This window comes from Chrysochloris asiatica, unplaced genomic scaffold (assembly GCF_000296735.1).
Source record: "Chrysochloris asiatica unplaced genomic scaffold, ChrAsi1.0 scaffold00012, whole genome shotgun sequence".
Lineage (NCBI taxonomy): Eukaryota > Metazoa > Chordata > Mammalia > Afrosoricida > Chrysochloridae > Chrysochloris > Chrysochloris asiatica.
In genome coordinates this window covers 7,604,549-7,630,831 of record NW_006408530.1, presented here as the reverse complement: position 1 = coordinate 7,630,831, position 26,283 = coordinate 7,604,549, and the positions used below count along the sequence as shown (strand labels likewise).

Below are 26,283 nucleotides of genomic sequence, written 5' to 3'. Positions count from 1 at the left end.
TCTGTACACATTTCATAAACTAATATGCTAATATAGAAATCAAAGCCGTTCAGACACCAAAGACTCAAAATATCAAAGCCAAAGAAGGTACCATTTCGGAGTATTACCTTGTTCATAGAGTACCTTAAAAGTCAAAGAAAGTAGAGGCTGAGGATGTTAGAAGTCAATTTGTTATAGTTGGTTATGGAAGACTACCTCAGAATAAAGTAGCCGGGGAGAGAAAGCATCAGCAATTAACTTGTTATGTCTTAGTATGATCATTTGGAACTCGAAATTATGTTAATTTAATTTTTAAGTTAATTTTAGTGTAAATTTTCAATTGAGTAAAAAAATGCACGTTTATGATGTTAACATGTTATTTTTCAAGATGTTGCATTTCTCTCTTTAAAAGAATTTTTTTTTAGTGTGTGTTTCAGTTGCATAAGAAGGTGTACATTTTTATGATGTTAAAATGTTATTTTCCAAGTTGCTGCATCACTCCTTTTTTAAGCCTAGAAATACCGAGCTAATGTTTTCTTGGTTGCGCTTAGCTCTTTCCATCTCTGGAGTCACAGGTGTCGAAGTTGCTTTTCTCATATTCTCTTTGTACAATACCTAAGGGAGCCAAGAGAGCATCCGGGCATCAGCGAGAAGAACACTCACATTGAAGATCATCATTTAGCTGGTGTTATGCCTCAATTATATCACACTCAATAGGAAACACCTCAGGAAGGAAAGCCATTAAAATGTTATTCTATAAAGCGAAGGTTTGGATCCAAAAAGCCAAAAAGAAAAATTATGAAAGGATTAAATGGAACCAAATAAATTTTCATGGGACTCAAGTTGCCAAACCATTTAGGAAATAAGGTTAGGTGGTAAGGGATATGTTTTCAAAGGAAATTGAATGTCGTTATAGAAAAATCAGTGGGAGAGGGTGGGAGTAGCTTTACAGTTTATTTGTTTTCATGGGCAAAGAAGGACTTTAAGAGATACATACAACTTTGGAAAAAACTGTGAGATACATTAGTGGGATAACTGAGTTTGCCAGGCTTGTTAAAGGTTTACAGATTTTGGGTGATTTTATTTTCCCTCTCTCAAATACCGAGCTAAAGTTTTCTTGATTGCGTTTGACTCTTTCCATCTCAGGAGTAAAAGGTGTGGGGGTTGCTTTCCCCATATTCTCTTTGTACAACACCTGTGAGATAGAAAGTTGTATCCATATGTCACAAGGCGGCAACAGTCAGGTTATTAAACTGATGCAATTTAGGGGTGAGAAAGTGGAAAAGATACTTTACGTGGTTAAAAACGAAATTAAAACATTTCTCAAAGAGAAAGCTTAGAAACAGTTAATGGCAACGATAAGTATAGTGTGATATTTAGAGAAGATTCTAATGTCATTGACATTTTGTCTGTTTTAACCTGGTTAGCAGCAGGCCAAACTGCAGGGGTTACTTTGCAAAATTAAAAGCACTTTTGTTTCTAAAGACAATACCGAGCTAATGTTTTCTTGATTGCGTTTGACTCTCTGCATCTCTGGAGTGACAGGAGTTGGGGTGGCTTTCCCCAAATTTCCTTTGTACAAAACCTATGGGACCCATTGGATCCAAAGAGCCAAAAAGAAACAGAATTAAGGTTACCAAAGATAGAAACAAAATAGAACAGATCACTTTTTATGAGTCTCAGGATGTCAAATCATTTGGGAAATAATGTTAGAAGGAAAGGAACATGTTGCCAAAGGAGGTTGAATATAGTTAAAACAAGACACACCTTTTCCAGGAAGGACCTTGCCTGAAATCCTTGATGACTACAAGACAGGACTGAAGTGATCCCCAAACAGATGAGACCAGAGACTACAGTTGTCTTATCGCTAGTCTATGAATAGTAAACACCTGGCAGGAAATCTAATGAGGAGTTATAGGCCTGGGCCCGATTAATACTGGGGAGAAGGTTGGAGCTGCTCCCAATATGGTAGATGGCTGCTGGGCCACTGCACTACCAGCGCTCCCTACACAAACCTCAATTCCTCGATAATCAGTCCTTTATAAACATAGTAATATCACAGAGCACAGATTTACAGGAAATGGTTTACCAAAATTTACAGTTAAAGGTCATGATAAAGACAAAAGAGGCAACCTTACAATTAATAAGACAAAAATACACTTCTATTGACACTTTACTTTTTAAAATAAATTGACAATCCAATATCCAAACCACTATTGTATCTTAATTCATATCATTATACTTGAAGGGAAGGAACAGGGGTTATTTTTGCCCAAGGTTTCTTTGTCTAAGTCTGACAGGGTGAAATAGAACATGAAGTTATGGACACAAAGACACAATGAAAGCACAACTAAAATGTTCAAGAAAGAATCCATTACACCTATTATGCCACCACACATCCCCACCCCAAATTTCACAAGCATGTAAAACAAAGGCACTTTGGGGAGAGATGAGTGAAAGGATGTTTTATAGGAAAATCTGTTACTTCCAGATATTAGAATTTTAAGTTATGAATTAAAGCAATCATGTTATTATGTTAAGACTAGGAGTAGCTCTATAGGAAAGAAGGATAAATGTGGTAAAGAAATTCACAAAATTTAAGCTGTTTTTATAAAGTAGGATTAATATATATTATTTTAAACCCATTAAAAAGCAAGTTTTTTTTTTTTCTTTTCTTGCCATAGTACCGAGCTAATATTTTCTTGATTGTGTTTGACTCTCTCCATCTCTGGAGTGACAGGTAAAGGGGTTCCCTTGCCCATATTTTCTTTGTATAACACCTGTGTGGTGAGAAAGCATCCAGAAAAACAACCATAAGTAACATTTTTCATTTGTTGTGAAGTTTTAAATGTGAATTCAACTTCTTTGTTACAAAATGGTACTGGTGTTCCAAGAAGCTAGGAGTTATATGCTGACAAGATGCCACATACTACTCTAATCGAAGCCATTACTGGGATGGGGAAATTTACCCCTATAGAGCAGCAAGAACCTCAGCTACTGCAGAAAGGCTGTCGGAGTTATCAATGTTATTTTTTCATTTCTATGAGCACCTACCTTCTAAAGAATCACATGGTGATCTGAGAAGATTAGAAATTGGTTTTGCTGTTACCCAACCAACCAAAAAGACTCGCTATTTTAAAAAAGTGTTTAGAAGTATCAGGTGAAAGAAAAATCAGAATGAACTGAAATAAAAAATTAGAACATTTAATGGTTATCATAGAAATGAGAAAGTTTGTCCTGTTGCTAAGTGAGCGCTATTAAAAGCAAAGGAAGGAAAGTGGGTTCAAAAAAAAAAAAAACCAAAACAGAAGAAATGTTAAGAATCCAGTTAAGTATGAGATTAAGTGGCATCTTGTCATCTTGTTTCCCCTTTGTTTGCAAAATACCGAGCTAAGATTTTCTTGATTGTGTTTGACTCTCTGCATCTCAGGAGTGATGGGAATTGGAATCCCTGTCCCCAGGTTTTCTTTGTAGAGCACCTGTATGATAAGAAAGCATCCAGAACAAAAAGCAATCAACCTTTTTCCCTCTTTGGCATAGGTTGGGAGAGGGAGATGAGAAAGGAAGAGAAGTTAGAGGAAAGGCAATACCAGAAGCCTGACGACCCAACCAGTATGAGCCCAATGACATCCCTAGAAGCAAGGGGATGCAGGAAAGAGAGCAGCAACTAAGAAACACGAAAAGAATGTTTTGTTATTGTTTGAGCTAATCTCTGTAGCATCTAGGTAAAGAAGATCACTGTGAAAGGGAACAATTAGTTTTATCCAGCTTGTTACAAGGTGTGAGGGTCAGGAACTCAAAAAAGAAGAGAGAAACAAAACCAAGGAAGCTATTTTTGCATTGGAAATGTTATTATAAACCACATACGGATGTTTGAGGTTTATAAAGATGGGAGTACATACATACACGCACACAAATCTTTTGTTGACTTTCAGAAGAAGTCAACGTATTTGATTTTTAGTTTGGGGGAACATATTGGGAAGAATTATTTTTTAAGGCAAATGGAGAGCAACCACAGGATGCTAAAATAAGAAATTATAAACTATTTGTACCAATACCAGTAGAGACGAGAAGGTTAGTATAGGAAATGAGGCCAAAAGCTTGACCTTTGCAGAATAAATTTTTGTAAGCTTTAGGTTCACATCAAGTTTGCCAAAGCAGGATACATGTGAATGTTACATTTTTTAAGAGCTTAAATATAATGATAAATACTTTTTGAAAAATTGAATGAATATGTTAATGTTTAATCAAATTAGGGAAACTGATTCATGGGAAACGGTAGCATTAAGTTGAGAACAAGACGTGTCAATGTTTTTATTTGGATAAGTTGATTAGAATTTTTAAATCTAGCCATTAATTTTATTTTTTAAGTTAAAGGATTTTTTTTGTTTTTTGTTTTTTTAAATACCGAACTAAAGTTTTCTTGATTGTGTTTGACTCTCTCCATCTCTGGAGTGATGGGAATCGGGGTCCCTTTCCCAAGGTTTTCTTTATACAACACCTGTAGGACACAAGAAAGCATCCAGAAAAAACAAGAGCAGTCAAGACAGCCCTTTCCTCTACTTCACAGAGATGAACTGCAGACACCAGACAGGAAAGTCAACCTCTCTTTGCAGGTGAGAACTAGTTTCATACTTCCTCACTGAAGTGCCAGGGCATTTGATATTCAACTTTTATCTCAAACTCATGTAAATGTTTATTTCCTATGTCAGGAATTGAATTTAAAAATCTACAAATAATTTCATAAAAGCACCAAAATGCCTCATCTACAATAAAAAATTCCTTTTAAAAAATAGGAATTGGCAAATATTTATTTTCTCTAAGAAGACTGTTTCTTTTACAGTATAACATATTTAACACCACCCCCAGGCTAAATCTAAGCAACATGGCAAAATTGAGCTTTGTTGAGTAAGTAAATTCAGTGTGTAGAGAGGTTCAGTTCAAATATGCAGCCTGTTTATGGTCTGCAGTATCTAAAACGGTTCTATACATTACTGGACGATTTTGTTTAAATGCAACCTGTGTAAAAATAAATTCAAACGGTCATCAGGATGATTACAGTTTTCAAATAAGTGCAAACAATAACACCTTCACTTTAATATAGAAGAAAATATAGGAAAGTAATTTTTGGAATCTATGAAAAAACTAAGGTGTACCTGATCCAAACCATGGTATTTTCAATCACCATATATGCATTTGGAAGCAGACAATGAATATTGTCGCTTGAGTTATGGTGTTGGAAAAGAATACCGAATATACCATGGACTGCCACGAGGACCAACAAATACATCTTGAAGGCAGTACAGCCAGAATGACTCCTTAAAAGCCAGGAATGCGAGTCTTCATCTCAAGTACTGTGTCTATGTTAACAGCAGGCAACCTGGTGAAGGATGTCCTGGCTGGTAAAGTAGAGGGTGAACAAAAAAGAGGAAGACTCTCAATGAGATAGACTGACACTGTGGCTGCACTGTGTTCACACAGCAATGATTGTGAGGATGACAGAGGATCAGGCAATATTTCCTTCTGTTGCTAAGAGTTGGAATCAACTCGACAGCATCTAACAACAACAACGATAAGAAATAATAAAGAACCCAAACAAGGAAAAGAGTGGTTAAACATTCCAAAAGACATATGAACTTACATTGAAAATTTAACGAAATTGAAAAGTGATTAGTAAATAAAAATGAAAGGAAAATGAAACAAAAAGACAAAACAAAAAATGTTACTGCTCTAATATGAAAAAAAAATCCTAACTTTTAGAAGATATTTAAATTGACCATTAAAAATTATTTTGGATTATGATTTTAAACCCCTCAAAAAATCCAGCTAATTTTTACTACTGACATTTGATTCTCCATTTTAGGCATAAATCAACCTAAGTTCGTGGTATAGATAATTTTACAGATGTTTTGGTATTACCAAGCTTTTTTGCAACAACAATATTAATTAAAAACCCGAAAACAGCATTAAATGCAAACTCACAGACTGATTTAAATATTTCAAAACTTTAGAAGGACTGGATTTCTATTCATGAAATGACTTGCTTAGAACAAGCAAAAAGGTGAAGTTGTTTGAGCTTCGATACTGAACTGGTTTCTTTTCTTGGTACTGCTGTTTGTTTAGACAAGATTAAGGTGACCTCTGTTCTCAAGCAAAACCACTATTTCTACAAATGTCTTCAAGACCTTTATCTTTTCTTGCAACATTAGCTAACGTAGAAACACCAAATAAAAAGCGTTCCACATAAATAAAACTTCAGTGGTTGTTGTTTTTGTTTTTGCCCCCAGTAGTTGTTTTTTGATTTTTAAAAACAGTTAACTTAGGAAGTCCCAGCAGAAACATAAAGGGTGAAAAGGGAAGGAAAGGAACCCATTAAATGTTTTAAGGGTCTATTATAGAAGGTATAAGATGTTAGGATCAAATGGTGAGTACAAGGTCTTAAAAAAGGAAGGATTCAGACCATGAGAGTTTTTTAAAAAAGGAGTTTGTTAAGTTGATTATTTTAAAAGGACTAATAGTGAGAAGTTTTCTTTTATAAAAGTTATTATTATTATTTTAAATATGGAGTTAATGGGAACTTTCTCCCAAATACCGAGCTAAAGTTTTCTTGATTGCGTTTGACCCGCTCCATCTCAGGAGTGACAGGTAACGGGGTCCCCTTGCTCAAGTTCTCTTTGTATAATATCTGTGTGCACAAAACCAACAATCAAATCAGCCAGGGCTCATCTTTTAGCTAGACTTAGCCTTTAGTTGTCTCTAAAAGTATTCTGTTGTTAAGCTGAAGTAAAATAGACTTAAACTATTTAAACAAATAGAGCAGCTATGCACCAGTGTTGGGCATTGGTAAGGTAGACATTTGTGTCTAAGTGGCATTAATACATACATACATGGCTGCCAGACTGTAGGCAGTAGTGGGTTGAGTTAATATAGTTACTCTTCACTTGCCAACTATCTCATTATTAAACATTTCATATTTATGGTAATAGTAAAAAAATCAACTATCCAACTATTTTGTGCATTAAGGATGTATGTCTGGCAGTAATGAAAGTCAAGGTGTGAGTCCAAAGTAAGTTTGGCTTTTGTGGTTAAAATCTTCTGTCCCTTGGCTGAAAAATGATTCTCAGTGGTCTAGCAGCTATAAGATGAAGTAGTCAGCCTCCTTTTTGTGATTTAATGTGACCAGCCTCCATTTTTACATAATGTTGGTTTTTACTTAACAATTTGTCTTTGGAAACTATGTCAGTAGATAGTAGGTGTATTGGCCTTCTTTCAAAGACAGAAAGATGAGGCTATTTGTATCAAATAGAATTCCAGTTAATCGTGTTGGTAACACTAAATTAAGTCACTGCCATTGAGTTGAATGTGACTCATAGCAACCCTACAGGACAGAGGAGAAATGCTTCTCAGAACTTCCTAGGCTGCCAATCTGATGGGAGCCTGTCATTTCATCTTCCTCCTTTAGAGCAGCTGGTGAATTGGAATTGCTGACCTTTCAGTTAGCAGTCCAATGCTTAACCCACTGTACAACTAGATGTCATTAAGCTAAATTAGGAAATCAAAAGCTTTAAAAGAATAATTTTGGGGTTCAAAATAAATATTAATATGTTTTACTAATAATGATTAAAGCCTAAATAAATATTATCTTTTCAATGGTCCTGATTTTTTTTTTAAAAAGCTCATTTATACCTTGCATGCTCTACAAAAATATTGCTGAGACCAGTAAATTTGTATTTCTATGTTAATGTGAATCGCTATGTCATCTTTTGAATGAAAATGTTTAGAGACCAACATTCTTTTCATAAAAGCTATAAATGCAAAGAATATGTCAAAGGTAGCAATGATAAATACAAACAAAATCCCAATGAACATTCTCCGTTGGAAAGGATGTTAGATTTTACTTTGAATTTGGTCCACACCAGTTAGAAATGCCTACTGTTATTAAAGGAAGACTGGAGAAAGGAAATCTGAGTATTACAGGTTTTTAAGGGAAGTGATCAATATCTAAGTTTTAGGAAACACAGTTAAAAATTCACACCAGCACTAAAGTGAATACTAAATTAGAGTTGAAAACTGAGGTCATATTTGATGTCATTATTTTCATTATGCAAATTTAGTAATTTTATAGGCAGAAGATTCCCATATTGGCGATGGGTTAAAAATATTATTTCAAATAAGAATTTTTGCCCCCTATGAAATACCGAGCTAAAGTTCTCTTGATTGCGTTTGACTCTCTCAATCTCTGGAGTTATAGGTGTTGGGGTTCCTTTCCCCAAATTTTCTTTGTATAAAACCTGTGAGATACAAAAAATACCCAGGAGACCCTCAAGACAGGTACAAAGATTAGGGAAGAAAGGAAACTGGGGAGGGGGTTGTGAGAGGGGTAATTTTTTTTTAGTAAGGATAATGTTTTGCATTCATTTTTCAATCAGGATGTGGGCACAATGGTGAAGGGTCTTGTGTTAATTCTATTTACAGGACTTCAGATCTAAGTAGTCACACTTGTCACTCGCCGAAATGTTAAAGTATAATCAGAAAAGTGAGTCTCTATATAAATCCAGAAGGATTTGGTCTGGTAGATAACAACACACATACACACCCATAAAATTGTTAGGATGTTACGTTTTGTGAAAGGATGATGGGTTATTCTGGTCAATTTTTTTATGGGGCACAAGAGTTTCTTATTTGATATATATGTGTAAATACCGAGCTAAAGTTTTCTTGATTGCGTCTGACTCTCTCAATCTCTGGAGTGACGGAGGTTGGTATGCCTGTTCCCAAGTTTTCTTTGTACATAACCTGTAGAAGGTAAATAGAATACCAAAAAAGGTAAAATGATCATGGATCCTTTAGACTACTGATACATGTGGGCTATTTGTTGGAAAGTCATTTGTACCATAAAAGCAATCCAATTTTCAAATATGACACTCTAAGAATGTTCTTTCTTATAAAAGTAACAATCTTACTACCTTGACAACTAGGTACCAAACTATGCATTTTATATAGTCAAGCACATTCTTAACTATCAAATGGTGATAAAGAATCAAATAATATGAATTTAGTGTGTTGAATGTAGCAGGTTCTCAAAAATTTGTAAATAGGCTGCCTTAATTTTGAATTTTTCTTGTCACATGATACTATATTCTTTCAAGGTTGCTGAAAATTTACTGTTTACTTTGTTATCTAATGAAAAGTCTTAACTGGCACCAAAACCAAACCCATTGTTGTCGAGTTGATTCCAACTCATAGCAACCCTAAAGAATAGACTAGAATTGGCCCCCTAGGTTTTCAAGGCTACAATCTTTACAAAACAGATTGCTAAATAATTTTCCCATGGCAAAGTTGGATTTGAACCTATTAGTTAGCAGCCAAGTGCTTTACCACTGTGCTACCAAGGAGATCTGAGCAATTTATTTTTTAAGAAGGTTCTTTCCCTGAATTTCTTACTAATAGTTCTGGATCATGTAAACTAGTGTTTTCTAATCAGGAAATCCCTATAGATTAGTGGTACAGTGAAAGAAAGGCTTGGTGGTCAACTTCCAAAAAGGCAGTCATTGAAACCCTATGGGACACAGCTCTACTCTGGCACACATATGGGTGCCTTGAGTTGGAATCGACTCAAAGGCAATTGGTTTGGTATTTGGTTTTATCATCTGACTGTGAATCTTAATGAAATGCATAAAGAAACTTCACTTAAGTCTCTGGTCTCCTCCTCTTTCCTTCCCTGTCAATGTTAACAAGAATTTTTAGTCATCATTCTTCTTTGATAGATGGATTCTATGTTGTGTTCCTGAATGGAGTGGAGAGAGTTATAGAAAACCTAGGGACTTGGGTCACAGATGGCTTCCTAAATTGAATGGCAGCATAGTGGCAATCTCCTTATTTTGCTAGAAAATAAACGTTAGGAATCTTTAAAATGCTACCATTTTGGTAACACTGGTGTGCTTCTTTACTCTGATCCCCCATCTCCCTGCCCTTGGCACAGAAATAATCATGGATAACAAAAACAACAAAAATCAGAAAAAGGCATGAAAGGATATCAAATAACACAAAGGAATTTCTTCTTATGTTGTTGGTGTTGTTGTTAAGTGCTGGCTATCCAGTTGGTTCCCACCCATAGGGGCCCTGTATAGTGTTCTGAGGAGCAGCTATTTAGTTTGAATTGCTGACCTTGGGCTCAGTGATTATCTTACAGTGCCACACCAGAACACTTGTATTAGTGGACATAAAACTCAAAGTAAAATTTGTATTACAAAGGAATCCGAGTATAGCAAGAAGTCAAAAAGGAATGCAATTAAAATAACATGAGTGACCAGCAAGAGCAAGAGCAAGTAGCTTCTAATGGAAATCACATGAGAGTTTGGTCCTCCAGTGACTAGGGAAATCTCTAAGACCAAGCTCCTTAACTTTTACTGCTCATAAACCCTAACCCAAACTTCACCTGGTCTCTTGCTAGTAGCAAGAGTAACAGTAACAGTAGAATCTGATTATATGTAGGGGAGGGAGGAAGAGCAAAGGTGGGCTTACCTGACAGTTCAGGAGAAATGTTTGCTAGCATGATCACACACACACACTTCACAGGTGCCCCAAATTCCTATTACAGAATAGGCTTACTATGTAATACACTACATGGGCAGGTAAATAGCCAGTACCTTAAATATGTATTGCACTCACAAGGAGAGAGCAGAAAATAACCAGTTGTTCTCAGTGTCCAATTTCTCAATAAACAAGGTAAGCATGGGCTTACTTACTAATCTGTAGTGGACCATTTCACATCTTTTCGCCACAACAAAGACTCATCTTCTAGGTCTGACTGGCATCTGTCTCCCACCCAATCCTACAGCACCTTTCTGCAGAGTCAAAGACTCTGCAAATTTACAAACCCTGACAGGGCAGGGTGTTTAGTAAGCAAGGTAAGAATGGATTTACCTGTGCTTAGTTGCTAATTTATAGTTAACAGTTTCACAAGTAGGCTGGCTCTTAAGACTCATTTGAAACTACTCACTACAGATAAGTAAGTAAACACGAGTAATCCCATGCATATATTGCTAATTGGGTGATTATTCCCTATAGCCATCACATTGACTCTTATTCATCGCACCCCTTTTTATGTCAGAGTAGAGCTATGTTCCGTAGAGTTTTCAATGACTGAATTTTCAGAAAGATCATCTGACCTTTCTCCTAAGGTAATTCTGAGTAGATTTAAACCTCCAAACATTCAGTTAGCAGCCAAGCATGTTAACCATTCCCAAAATCCAGGGACTGAGCAGCAGAACAAAACCAAACACCAAAAACCCGATTCTACTGTCATAGAGTCTTGTTTGACTCATAGGGACTCTATAGGACAGAATAGAACTGCCCCGTTAAGTTTCCAAGGCTGTAAACCACCAGTCGCTCCTTGGAAATCCTATACAGGGTTGCTATGAGTCAGAACCACAATCTTTATGGAAGCACACTGCCACACTGGTCTCTCTCACAGTGGCTGGTGGGTTCAAACCACTGATCTTCTGTTAGCAGCTGAGTGCTTAACCACTGTGCCACCAAGACTCCTTGTGCAGAAAAAATAGAAATCTTGAAAGGGAAAGGAGAAGTCTGCATAGACTTCAATATTTTTGTGTTTATAACCTGGGTGCATCTTCAGGATGGAGAGAGGACTCAAAACATCACCTTCAGAAACATCAATTCCAACTCACAGTGATCCTCTAGGACAGAGGACTGTAGGTCTATCCTCATTGGGTTTCCAAAGCGGTAAATCTTTATGGAATCAGACATCTTTCTCCAGTGGAGTGGCTGGTGGGTTGCAACCATCTAGTTAGCGAGCAAGTGCTTAAGCACTATGCTACAAAGGAGCTCTGGTAGTGTAGTGGTTACGAATCGGGCTGCAAACTTTAAGGTCAGCAGTTTGCAACTACTGACCTTAAAAGCAGTTCCGCGAGAGAAAGATGAGGCTTTCTGCTCCCATAAAGATTTACAGTCTTGGAAACCCTGTACCGGGTTGCTATGAGTCGGTTCTGACTCCACGGCACATAACCACCACCACCAAAACTCACACCATCCCCCAGGCATGGAAAACTCTTGGTATGAGAGAGAAGGCATAAGTGGCCCTATCAGCAACTGAAAGGTGGTCAGTCACACAAATGCAAGCTGAAAATAGGGGCCACTACCGAGCTAATGTGCTTCTGTGTCTCTTTGACCCTCTTCACTTCAGGCAAGTCAGGAATTGGAGTTCCTTGTCCAATTGCTTCCTTATACTTCACCTGCAAATAGAAAAATAAGACATCGAGGCATTAGTACATGCTAGATACTATTTTTCCCAATATGTATGTGCTGTCACAATTTTTTAAAGTGCTGTTGAGTTAGTTTCGACTCATAGCAACCCTGTATAGGGTTCTCAAAGAGCAACTGGTGAGTTTGAACCACCGACGAAGTTCAAACTGACCTTGAGGTCCTGTGTACATTATCCTAAAACGCCACACCAGGATTTTGTTGTCTAATTGTTGTTGCTGTTGTTAAGTGCTGCTGAGTTGGTTCTGACCTATGGTGATCCTGTATAGGGTTTCTAAGGAGCAGGTGGTGAGCTTGAAATGCAAACTTTGAGGTTCAAACCACTTTGCATTAACCCACAGTGTCACACCAGGATTCCATTGTCTAATTGTTGTTGTATTGTGAAGTGCTGTCGAGTCGATTCCGACCCATAGTGACCCTTATAGTGTTTCCAAGGAGCAGCCCGTGAGCTTGAACCACAGAGCTTGCAGTTCAAACGACTTTGCAGTCTGACGCATAAACCCACAGTGCCACACCAGGACTCATTGTCTAATTAGTAACCCCCAATTTGTGTGTGTTTGTGTGTGTGTGGTAAAAATATACATAATAAAACATTCAACATGTTTTATTTGTACAATTCCATGGCATGATTACATTCATCATATACAACCATCAGCATGGTCTTTTTCCAAATGATTCCACAAAGTTTTAATACAATAGTTTCAATAGCACATGCACTGTATGTAATGTTGTTGTTAAGTGCCACTGAATAGATCTCAACTCATAGCGGCCCTGTGTAGGATTTCCAAGGAGCAGCTGGTGGGTTTGAACCATCACCTTACGATTCACAAACTACATAGTGTGAAAGAGGCCAAATTCTCATACTGAGTTGAAGGAGAACGATTCTGAGAAAAATGGCTCCTCTACTCGCTCTTGCCTCTTTGGGGGCAGAGGTGAGAAGGTCCGTACTTCCACTAAACAAAAAGAAATCCATTACTATCCAGTTAATTCCAAATCAAGTGACCCTGTGAGGTAGAGTACCACTGCCCCAGAAGATTCCCAAGGCTCTAGTAAGCACTGGACTGTGGACCACAAAGTCAGTGGTTTGAGCCCACCAACAGCTCTGCAGGAGAAAGATGAAGCTTTCCACTCCAGCAAAGATTTAAAGCCTCGGAAACCCTACATAGGGTTGCTATGAATCAAAAGTGACTCGATGGCACTTAACAACAAAAATCTTTACAAAAGGAGCCCTGGTTGTACAGTGGGTTAAGCATTAGTCTGTTAGAAGAGAAGTTGGTGGTTCAAACTTACCATCCACTCTGTGGGAGAAAGATGAGGAAGTTTGTTTCTGTAAAGATTTACAACCTTAGAACTCTATGGGGCAATTCTATTCTGTTCTATAGGGCTGCAATCATTCAGAATCTATTCAACAGCAGTGGCCAAAGCAGACCGCCACATCTTCCCATGGTGAGCAGCTGGTGGCTTCGAATTACTCACCTTTTGGTTACCAGCCAAGTGCTTTAACTACTGAGCCACCAGGGCTTCTATACCTGAAGTAGCATCCCTTACATGTTGCTGTTGTTAAAATGGAGTCAGTTCTAATTCATAGCAACCCTGTATACGGTTTCCAAGACTAAATCTTTGGGGGAGCAGAAAGTCTTATCTTTCTCCCATGGAGCAGCTGGTGGCCTTGAACCAGCTCTGGTACCATAATGGTTACAAATCGAGCTATGAACCTTAAGGCCAGCAGTTCGAAACTACCAGCTTTTCCGTTGGAGAAAGATGAGACGTTCTGCTCCTGTAAAGATTTACAGCCTCGGAAACCCTGTACAGGGTCGCTATGGGTCGGAACCGACTCGATGGCACTTAACAACAACAAATATATATATATATATATATATAGTTCTGGTAGCATAGTGTTTATGAATCAGGCTGCGAACCGCAAGGTCAGCAGTTTGAAACTACCAGCTGTTCCGCAGGAGAAAGACGAGGCTTTCTGATCCTGTAAAGATTTACAGCCTTGGAAACCCTGTACAGGGTCGCTATGAGTCAGAACCGACTCCACGGCACACAACAACAACAACATATACACATACCTACATGTGTCCAGTAAGCTTGATGCTTGGTACTTTCTAACAGATTCTTCTTTTTTACAATCCTTTCTGTTTTCTGTATTTAAGCTCTCCCTTGTGAAAACAGCCGCAACAGGGCTCTGAATATGAGATGAATTGTCCTAATGGTATACACCGAGCATCTATTTTAGCAATTTAAGTTATTACTGGTGACAATGGCTTTGAGTGAAGCTCAAATATCAGTGTCAATTACACTGGGAGAAAATACTGAAAGAGTGTCCAATGTGTCTTTACCGAGCTGATGTGGTCCTGGGTCTGTTTTACTCGCATCATCTCAGGTGTCTTTCCAATTGCTGTTCCTGGTGAGACATCCTCTTTATATAAAACCTGGGTATTCAGAATCAGGACAGTGTTACACAGAAGGAAGGAAAACCCAGCAAATCCTGAAGAAAGACTAGGAAACATGCCTTCGGGAAAACAAAAGATTCTTGAGACTGCTCTTAGGCAAGTGCCCAAGCATTGCATCTGACATCTTCCAGGGGTATCTCAGAGAGTTGCTAGATCATGAATCAGCTTCTAAATCTTGAGATTTCTTTTAAGGTTATTTTACCACATGAAAACAGGATGAGAAAAATCAGAAAATGATTTAAAAGAAAACACTGCCACATGAAGCAACATCCATTAAAGAAATGATAAATCAGTCAGTTATTTTGGGGAAGTATAAGAAAATAAATCATCATTTCATAAAGAAGTCCATCTTCCTAGAGCAGGAGAACACATGTTATTGCATTGGGATTAAAAAATTAAAAAGAAAGACAATGTGTTTGGTTAGCAGTTTTAAGTTGTTATTTCAATTGGTTTCTGGAGTGATGATTTTGGAACAAAGTGTGAAAATTTTACAAATAACCACTAGCATTAACTGGGGAGGTTAGATGTTAATAGTCTGAATAATATCAGGCTAGCAGTTTTTAAAGTGGAATATGGAATTATTAGTTTAGTATTAAATGGAAAGGAAATAGTAAATATACCGAGCTGAAATTTTTTTGATTTTCCTTAACACGCAGTATTTCTGGTGTGTCTTGAACAACTGTAATTTTTCCTTTACTGTTTTTAAGGTCACACTGGTATTGGAGCTATGAAGAAAGAGTAAACATCTTGTTACAATTTCAACATCCATATATATATATTATTGTCCTATGTTATGTAAAGGGGGTTAAAGTCTTGTGTTTAAAAGAAAAAATGTCTATCTATGTCACAATGATCACGGGTCTGATAGTCACAGATAAATTGTGTAAACATTTTGTGGGGAAACTAAATTTAAAAACTCTTAACATTTATAATGTCTCAAATTTGGTTATATTTTAGGATCCCTTGTGTAGGGTTAAAGGTGAAAAAATAGGTTCACCACTATAATGGTAGGAAGCCTTCTGCTGTGGTTTGGCGTTGGTATGGAGAATGAGACAAATCAAGACCTCATTTGTTGGGGCATGGAGAGGAAATATGAAGAGTCCCCGGGCACCACTGCAGCAGTGGGATACACAAGTGTCTGTGCTCTGTCATGTCCTGATCCCACCTGTTCCCAGATACAATGAAAACTTACAAGGCTGAAGTTCTTTTGGTTCTCCCGTACTCTCTGTATCTCTGGAGTGTCCAAAACAGTCTCATAATATGACATGGACTTCTCAGCATCTTCCTTGTACTTTTTCTGGAAATAGATGTGAAGAAGAACTGAGACAGGGCATTTAATAGGACCCAGTGTCGAGATGAATCTGGCAGAGAGAGACCCCTGCTTGATGGTCCAAGGAAGGGAGTTATAGCCAAGGAGGATCCTGGCAGGGAGATGGAGGTACCTAGTATGGCTATACGCTTCACTGAACTGGATGGAATCATTTAGTCAGGAAACAGAGTATTCCAAAGGCAGGAGGAGAGAAGTGGTTTAAGAGCAGGACTTAGTAACATTAAGATTTCGATGAACTATTAGCAGGTGTGGCTGGGGTTCAGGGCTGCAGGACTGAGCAGCTAGACAGGCTCAGAAGGGGTTTCCAGAACACACACAGGGGACTTTTCTAAACAGACAAACCTGGGGCTGCCACTGTAAGCAACCAGTTCAGAACTGACCAGCCAAGGATTGCTTCTCAACAAGTGATCCCTTTTCCTTGTGTTTTCCCAGCCAGAGCCCATGTCCACAGGGGCAGCTGTTCCCCCTAGACAACTACACGGGTAAATCTCCCAGACTGAACGAGTTGTCTCCAGTTATTCTGTGCTGCAGAATATTTGTTCTTAGAGCCCTTATTTTTCATTTATCATTTGTTACAATGCCTTTTCACCTTTATGTAACTCCAATCCCCCCCCTCCCCTTTTCTGAGAAGTTCTGGTGTAAAGGGACAAGAGTTACGGAAAGAGATGGGCTACTTTATCACTATTTGTTCTTTCTCCCATTCTTCCCTCTCCTCACCACCTCCTGTTTTCCCTCGCTCCCTTCTTTCCTTCTCCCTTTCTTATGTCTATCTATCCAAATTTTATCGAGTATGAATTACACTCATAAGTATTCAAAATTTTAATTTCTTAAAAAAAAGGAACGGTTTCAATTAACAAGAGATTTCAGTGTAGATTTTGCTCATCTAACAGGAAACCAGAGTCCTGTAGTACTTATAGGATAAACACTAGACTGCAAACTGCAAGGTCAGAGGTTCAAACCCACCAGTTGCTCCTTGGAAACGCTATACAGGGTCATAATGAGTTGAAATGGCATTTAACAGCAACTACAGGAAACCGATAGAGCCAAGATTGTTCTGCCCTCCACCCCCTATTTCCTGAAGGAAAGGGAGGGTCCCTGCAGCACAGGCTCCTTGTTCAGGAAAAAAATCCCCTGAGAGATTCTTCATAGTTATGTAAATGTTAGGGAAATAGGTCTCATTGTCCTGCATGAAGAACGGAACCAATCCTTTTCTTTCTTTCTTTTTTTTTTTTTTTTTTTTTAACATTTAAGATTAAGCAAAAGCCACCTCAACTGGTTGGCAGTCACTGCAAGAAAAGTGATGAATTTGTATGTGGAGCTCAGGGTTTCCTGAGAGAAGAAAGCCCATACTCTGTGACTTATGGAGAATTCTGAATTTGTTGTTGTTAGGTGCCCTTGAGTCAGTTCCAACTCACAGCCACCCCGTGTAGAATTTCCAAGGAGCGACAACAGGTGGGTTTGAACAACTGACCTTATGGCTCAAACTGATCTTGTGGTCCAGTGTTATTCTACAGTGCCACACCAGGACTGAATTTAGTATCCTGAATATTTAAGTCAGCTCACCACTGTTTGTATTAAAGCCCAGGCCTGCAGTTTCTTATTAGTTGCTGGTTAGTGGGTTCTGACTCACGGTGATTCCACTTGTGTAGAGTAGAACTGTTAGCCACGGATTTTTCAAGGCTGTGACCTCTCAGAGTTGGATCACTAGGCCTGTTTTCATAAGAATTTGGTGGGTTTCAACCATTAACCTTTCTGGCTAATAATCGAACACTTAAAAGGCACCAGAAATCACTGAAGATGAAAACAAATAAGGCATATCCTGATACATGAAGAATATCCTACTTTTCTTCATTTCAGTACTTTTAATAAGAGGTAGGGTCACCCATCAATGGAGGAATTGGGTTAAATTATGGGGATACTGTTGATAATAAAACCTCAATCTCATTAAACAGATTGGGGGGTTCAGTTTGGTTTCTCTACTTTGTTTCTTCCAGATTTGTACATAAATCTTATATCCACATTATCACACTTGACATGTTAAACTATGAATTCATTACTTGTGACTTGTATTATGTAAAAGTTTTTGAATTCATTTTAATTTTGATGTAAAAATCTTAGCTCTAGCTCAAACACACATAATAGAGGAATCCCTTACTTTTTATTGGACAAAGCAGTGATCTGAAAGAACATCCTTAGGTATTAAGGATTGGTCTTCACAACCTGAGCGTATGAGTGATGCGTATGAATATGCTTACCTGGCTTGAAAGGTGCTTCACTTGTTGGGCATGTATGATCTCTGGAGTATCAACCACGGAGGTGAAATTAGCTTTTTCCATTTCTGCTGATTGCTTATATTTAATCTGCGAAAGAAGAACACCTAACAGTTGGGTAGATGTTTACAATGTGTACAACAATTCTTGGCATGATTTGATTAAGAGATGATCAGTATTTCTTTTCCAGACATTTTTCCTATTGTGTTTAAACATTATACTAAAGAAGACTAGATTGGATTCTAGTTGTTGAGACGCTTACTATCTAGTGGGGTCAAGACAGTGGTATGGGTAAGGAGAAAGGTCATCAACAGATAGTAAAGCTTAGGCTGTAGATATAAGAGCTGGGAGAATGAAAATTAAGCAAAAGATACATACCAGTTAGCATTAGACAAAGCAGAATCTTTACAAACCAAGTTCTAAACTTAGGAAGGAAAGAAAGAACCCCAACATATTTTAAATGTAGAATTCTGGGTGCCAAATGAAGAGGGTATTGACCAAGAAACAGGGCCAAGAGGTCAGGGTCAGTCCCACCTGTAAGCAGCTGTTTGGTTCCTCAACTTCTGCCCAGTAGCTACCGATCCAGAAAGGCAGATAAAAACAGACTTGACAAAGGGCCCTGCCCTTTCTTGTTTTAAAAAAAAGTTTGTGTTTTGATTTGAGTAAACATTTACAGGGCAGATCATCAGTTTACATTCAACAAATAATATACTTTGCTTCATTACAATGATTATAATCCCCTCCATGTACCATCAGTTTACAGTATTTTTCTCTATTCATTTTTCATTTTAGCTTTTTTTTTTTTCAAACACTCAGGAATATATAATAATTTATACCACTAAACGGCACATTCTGCAAGCCTGCCTCCTGGACCCCAGCTCTAAGTCCCTCCCTTTCCATGAATCTAGAGTCCTCAGTTGCTCCCTCTCTCCATGTCCACATCTCTGCCTCCATCTCCATCTGTTGCTGCTTCTCTGCATAAGGGTCCTGTCCTTCCATTGGATTCCACCAGGTTGATGTCTGTTCAAGACACTTGATTGTCATTGTTTACAATTGACTATCAGTGACCAACAAGTAAAGAAATTGTTGTTAAGAGCCATCAAGTTGGTTCCAACTCATAATGACACTAGAGGGTTTCTAAGGAGTGACTGGTGGGTTTGAACTGCTGACCTTGTGGCTAGCAATTCAGTGCTTATCCTACAGTGCCACACCAGAACTCCAAGTAAGACAATAGAGTGGCAGTATTTTGCCTTTGTAACCCCAACTATTTTCTTGACAGATTGACATCGCACAGTAACACTGACCTGACTGGCGATATCGGTGGCATTCCTGGCCCGCATAAAGTCTGGAGTTTCATTAGCCATCGCATTCAGACCTCTTCCCTTGACTTCTAGTTCCAGGTCTCTCTTATAGTCTTTCTATAGAAATATTAGGGAGAAAAAAAAATGTTACTTAACCTTCATTCTCTAAAAACCCAAATCCTATGGCATCAAATTGACTCTGGCTTTTAGCAGCCCTATAGGACAAAGTAGAATTATCCTAGATGGTTTCCAAGGCTGTAAATCTTCCCAGAAACCAATCGCTGCATCTTTTTCCTGTTGAGCAGCTGGTGGGTTGGAATCACTGACCTTTTGGTTGGCAGCTGAGCACTTTAACCACTAGATCACCAGGGCTCTTTCAACCTCTGTTGTTGTTCTGACTCATAGCAACCCTGTATAGGGTTTCCAAAGTGTATCTGGTAGGCTTGAACTATAGACCTAGAGGTTACCAGTCCAGCAATTATCCTGCAGTGCCACATCAGGACCTCCATTATTAAATGTACAGAATGAGTAGTGAATGTAAACCCACACAAGGTGCCACCTTAGTTGCCCCAAGCAGTATTTTCTTTCTCCTATGCACCTTCACATAAGAAGCCTAATGGCACAGTGGGTTAAACTTTGGGTAGCTAACTGCAAGGTTGACAGTTCAAATCCAGCAGCCACTCCTCAGGAGAAAGATGAAACTGTCTGCTCCTGTAAAGAGGTATAGTTTAGGAACTGCTAAGGAACAGGTCTACTCTGTCCTATGCGGTCACAATGAGTTGCAATTGATTCAATGGCCAAGAGTTTTGGAGGAGGTGGGCATCTTCACCGTTCCATCTGTTGAATGGAACGGTGACTACAGAAGTCCACTTTAGTAAACTGATCTACTTGTGTCAACATGAATCAGTATATGGACTCCTTTTGAATACTTTTAGTATTTTCTACACAGAAAATTAAAGCATAAAGCAAATTGGTACATAACTAGGGTTAAAAGGAAAAGCACAGCACTCCAGTGTGGTATTTTCATCTGAATGAACACAGTGAATGTATCAAGCTTGAATGAAATAATATTAGAGAAATAACTAAGTAGTTATGATGACCATTTAAGAACAGACTGTTAACGATAGAACTCATCAGAAATTGACAGATCTTATTTAATAGTTAATAATCATGTTGGATATGGAATTAAAATGGCAAAATCTTTCTTTTGAGCTCTTCAGTTTTTCGGTATAATTTGGCTGGAGATGCAAAGATTCTCTGTTAATTATGTAAGTATTGTTGCCTATGGGCCTACCTCATTCAGGATTTGAGTGGCGTTCTTTGCCCTTAGCATGTCAGGGGTATCTTCCATTTCAGTGAGGCCCTTCCCACGGATGCTTTCTTCTAGATCTTTTCTGTACTCTTTCTATATCACAGAATAAAAGCAACAACACTGACAAGAAAACCTGGATTGTTCCTCTTTCATAAATTTCCAAGAAACAAAATTCTTCCAAATTTTAAATTACTTTAAGTTTAGTAAGTAGAGATACAAATAAAGATAGGTTATAAGCTTCATCAGTTAATAGTAAATATCAAGTTTAAAAAATGGAAATTAATAAGATAGTAAGGTGAGTACATTTTATTAGATATTCAATTAAAGGAATGAACATGAGTAATAGATTAGGTGGTAGTACAAACACATGTGAACCCAACTTGAAACCCACAAAGTTAGGTGGTATGAGAACGGTAATAGGAGCACACCGATGTGGGTCATTAGTGCAATTAGTTGGATGAAGAGGGAAAGAAAAGAGCAAGTGGGCACTACCTCGCTGGCTATTTTGGTGGCATATTTGACATGTAATAAAGCTGGTGTGACCTCCAGGCCAGTGAGGTTTCTGCCTTTAATGGACTCTTCGTAATCTTTCCTATATTCTTTCTAATGTGAGTAGGAAGGAAAGGCAAGTTATAAAGAATCTTTATTACAGTTTATTTTCAATCCTAGGAAGAAAAAAGTTACATTTTTAATTTATGGCCTCTTGACTTGATCATTGTTCTTCTAATAAGCAAACATATTTGATTGTTCTGGAAATACATTATTGTCTACAGTAAAGGGCCCCAAGGAAATGCAGAGGCTGAGAAACTTTAATGGACCTTATGGCTGGAACTGGCCATCAAGACACCACAAACTTTCCCTTATTTTTCTTAAGGTGACAAAAAATTCCATTTCATAGTAGAAACAGATGAGTCAAGGCAATAAATAAATGAATGAAGCAAAGCAAATAAACAAAAACAGAGGAAAAGGAGCCAGAGTACCCAAAACGAACTTGGCCTTTTCCAAGTTTTCATAAACATGATTTATTTTTTAAATCACTGAGAAGATAAAGTAGATAGTGAGGTCTAGAGAAATGTGTTGAGTTTGTCCATGGTTGAGGCAAAGGGCAACAACTTCTCCCATCTCTCCAATTCTGTATCAGGATATTTTTGAGAGCCTTGGCATAGACGTTGGAAGTCCTTTTCTGTAACTTTTTATTTTAATATAATTTAAACATTATAGAAAATCTGCAAGAAGAGAATAAGCTGTTCCTATAGATCCTTTACCCATAATTACTAATTATTTGAAACCATTCTAAACTTTTGATTATCAGGCAGTCTATGCACCCGAAAGATCCACAAACTGTTACTCTTATTAAAAACTATCTTTTATATTTGGAGATATGCCTCATGGAGGAAAGGCAAAAAGAAATAAAACAAAATCAAGACTGTTTTTTACTGAATGCAGACTTTCTTGGATTTAAATAAGATACCATTCTTCTCTAATTTAGGGTAAACATTTAAAGAGAGAGAGAGAGATTTAAAATGCCTCTACTTACAACTTTAGAATAGGAACTAGAATGCTTAACTTTTTATTTCTTGGGGGTCTTGATAAACACTAAGATTACTAATCCTCTTTTGTTTGGCTTGGGATATCCTTGTAAGGCCAGGGCATTCTAAAGCCAATGGTGTGTCAGTATAAACGTTCCTTTTCATTTTATTAAAGAAAACTTCAAATTATTTGATTCATTTTAGGTATTGTTTGCTATTCTAATTCTGGGAAAATGATAGTTCAAAGAAAACAGATGTGATAACAAACTACTGTTTAGGACATATTTCATAACTGAACAATCAGACTTCTGAGAGGGAAATAATTTAAGTGATCACGTGTGAAAGGGTGCCATCATCTACCAGTTTTGTATAGCAGCAGGTCAGCTGTATTTTGGGGCAGTGCTTGGTTTCATCAGCTTGATGTCTGTGTGTTGCTTTTTGTGGTTTTGGAGAACTTACCCCACTTTGCATTTGCTGAGACTCTTTGGCAGTGATGTATGTTGGTGTTTCAAAGTCTAACATGGGCTTCCCTCGTTCCTTTTCATACTTTTCCTTGTATTTCACCTGGTGACAAAAAGTCTTATTAGAAATCTCTTTTCTGGTCAAACTCTTTGATAGAAATCTGTTTGTTGTTGTTGCTAAACCAACTAATTGTCCACTGTTGTTGGGTGCAGTCTTGTTGGTTCTGACTCATGTCAACCCTGTATGGGGTTTCTGAGGCTGTACATCTTTGCTGAAGCAGAAAGCCTCATTTCTCACTGGCAGAGCAGCTGGTGAGTTCAAGCCACAGACCATGTGGTTCGCAGTCCAGTGCTTATCCTATAAAGCCACTGCGCTCACAAGAGACCTGTTTAAGGGTAGTAATTTTTAATGGATCAATTATGCCCAATTGGGAAGCATCTCATCACCATTAAGAAAAGTCCTGTTATGTTTCAGATCCAGTATCTTTTTGTGATTTTCTATGGGGAAAACAACATTACTGTCTGCAAAGCATAATTCAGTTGGAAGAAACAACGATGCAAGGAATTACATGGGGGAAATCACCCACCAGTAGTGTTGGTCAAAGTGTGAATATATTAACAACAACATTAGTCAATACTTCTAATAAAAATATCCAGGTTTTCTTCTATAAGAACAATTTATCAGCAACCTGGGGTCTTGATTTAATGGATAACATAGCAACTTTGCTTATAACAACTCTCTGTGGGTTAGAACTGATCACATATTTAAAATGGAAAACATGGCATTCTTAAAGATCTCTCAAGGTTCTTTCACAAATGCAATCTCCTTAGCCTGATAACATGTGACCAGGAATGGGAGGACGATGTCCATGTTCATATCTTATAGAGGAGAAATTCAAAGGCCGAGAGGCCCAGGCCGTTGCCTCTTAATCACACACAGCCTCTGAAGGACAATGCTGAAGTCTCAGCTCTCCCGGCTCTAATTAGGTCTTGAAGGTCACAGAATGGAGATTGTGGGCACATGCTGCTTGCAGATGATATAAGGACATTTCTAGTAAAAAATCCTCTTGGTTAACAGCTGACACAAATCAAGTTGAATTTGTGATCAAGGAAGTCACATGATACTAAACGTTTCCTGTGGGATTTTTCCTCTGAAAGTCTTCAATTATCTCACACGTTTAGGAACTTATTAAATACCTAGAGACTCCTCCAATGGTTGTTGCTGTTGTGAAGTGCTGTCGGATCAGTTCCAAACCATAGTAACCCTGTGTAAGGTTTCTAAGGGGCGGCTGGTGAATTTGAACCACTGACTTTGCAGTTTAAACTGACCTTGTGGTTGGGTACTTAGCCTATAGCACCACATCTTCAGGGGTAGATCTGATCATATTACTTCTCTGATTAAAATTCTCCAAAAAGTTCCATTTGTTTGTTGCAGTGCTTCTTAAAGTGGGACTTAGATCTGAGGAGTACACTGGGGTACCACTGTCCCCCTTGTAACATAATCTTTATACTTCTAGGCCCTATCAATAACTGAGTAGCATATATTGCGTATATATGTGCTATTTGTCTAATATATGTAGATGCTGTTATCATTTATAACATCCAAAATTGTTTCAAAGTGTTACTAAATTCAAAGACCATTACATCTTCAACCAGTTTCTCAACGCAGCTACTGTAAGTCTAACTACTATCCTGTGGGATCCGTGAAATTGGTCAATGTTGTTGATGAATCTGTGTTAGGTAAAAAGTCAGAATCCGTCCACTTACTATGCTCTGTAATTCTGTGGCCTCTTTTAGATGAAGCTGCTCCAGATTATCAGGTATTGTGTGGTAGTGGCCTTTACTTTTCTCATATTTCTTCTTGTATTGGTACTGATGGGAAGGTGGCAGAAAAGGCAATTAATAAAAATGTTGCTAGCATTCCTGTTTTTCCTCTTTCGATTAGACATTTACACAGCAGCATTGTCAAGACCAAACTGAAAACAGCAAACAGTGGTGGATTAAATAAGGTTTTTTAAAGTTGAAAATATATGGTTAGTATATCAGTTAATACTAGAGGTATATGCTTATGTTATATGGCTTCAATATACCAAAGTTGTCCTTAGAAGGAAGAAAGGGATTGGTTAATTAAAAACACACACACACACACACACACACACACAACCCACTTTAAACGTTCTAAAAATAGAAGTATTATTACATTCTGTTAGGCATATAGTCAATGGAGAATTGGGAGATTAATGCTGCAATTTGAAAGGATACATCTAAACACAAGAACTTTCTTATAAATTGAGTATCAGTAGCAGAGAAGGCGATGCAGTTAAGACAGGGAAGGAATTTAGTTGCAAATGGGTAAAACAAGCAGTTTCTGGAACAAATGATTGAGCTTACAGAACTGGCAAGTTGGCTTGTATTCAAGACATGATTCATTATTAGGGATTCCTTCATGTCAGTCACAGGTTTGTGAAGTTTTTTTAGGTCTGCCTTATATTTAACCTATATATGAAGGAAAAAAAAAAAAAGAGATTCCATATATAGGAAATGGAAAACCACTGTTGGAGATCATAGTAAGATATCTCACCCTGAAATAAACGCTGAAGAAGGCAATGAAAACCATACCTCACTTGCGAGATTATTAGCGTCTTTCATGACTTTGTAGAGCTGGCTGTCTTTTGGATTGTATTTTGGTGTCTTTCCTTTCTCTTTATCGAAATTTTCTCTATATTTAACCTAACAGCAAATGGAAACATCCAAATTATTCCTGAACATCAATCAATTTGCAGACTGAGGAATTGGCAAAAATATATAGTCCAAAGACCATGCTACATATAAGGCAATAATATAATTTATTATCCAAACAGGGACACTCTTCAAGTAAAAAGGGCACTATTAATAGCTATGTTGGGATAACAAGCAATCATAAGACCAAATTATGTATTATTTATATTATTACATATTTCCAGAGACATGAGAGGTAACTGCTTTTTTTCTTAATTCAAAACAAAAACAAGTGGAAAAAGGCCTCAGGCTGAATGCAGAAAAGTAATAAAATCTAATTGATTCAGACCATTTTGGATTTCTTAAGTAGCAAACCCCAAAGCACTTAGATCTATTGGGAGAAATTCAGAAAGCTTGTAAATGATCGAGAAAGGTTAGAAATAATAAGAAATCTGTTAAATAAGGAGAATTTATTGTGATTTACAAATAGCACTTTGGTTATATAAGTTTAAGTTTTTAAAGCATGAACGAAAAATGGTGTAATTTCTGTGTGAAAAAGAACCAGAATTTGAGGCCATTTGGCTTCAAGTATGATGCCAGAATAGAAGAAAGAAATACTAGACTTTAGAATAGTTAGAAAAG

The 26,283-nt window shown here is 37.7% G+C and overlaps 1 protein-coding gene across 1 annotated transcript in view; it reads right to left on the bottom strand.

Annotated features, from left to right (window-relative positions):
* NEB (nebulin) overlaps positions 1–26,283 on the bottom strand; it is a 261,077-nt gene that overhangs the window by 9,666 nt on the left and 225,128 nt on the right. The window contains 18 exon segments of the mRNA XM_006834547.1: positions 502–594; positions 1,082–1,174; positions 1,472–1,564; positions 2,667–2,759; positions 8,178–8,270; positions 8,683–8,775; positions 12,141–12,233; positions 14,607–14,699; positions 15,341–15,445; positions 15,913–16,017; positions 18,306–18,410; positions 19,625–19,738; positions 20,916–21,026; positions 21,426–21,536; positions 22,922–23,026; positions 24,691–24,795; positions 25,315–25,419; positions 25,543–25,653. Of these exon segments, the coding sequence (XP_006834610.1) occupies positions 502–594; positions 1,082–1,174; positions 1,472–1,564; positions 2,667–2,759; positions 8,178–8,270; positions 8,683–8,775; positions 12,141–12,233; positions 14,607–14,699; positions 15,341–15,445; positions 15,913–16,017; positions 18,306–18,410; positions 19,625–19,738; positions 20,916–21,026; positions 21,426–21,536; positions 22,922–23,026; positions 24,691–24,795; positions 25,315–25,419; positions 25,543–25,653 (1,821 nt within the window).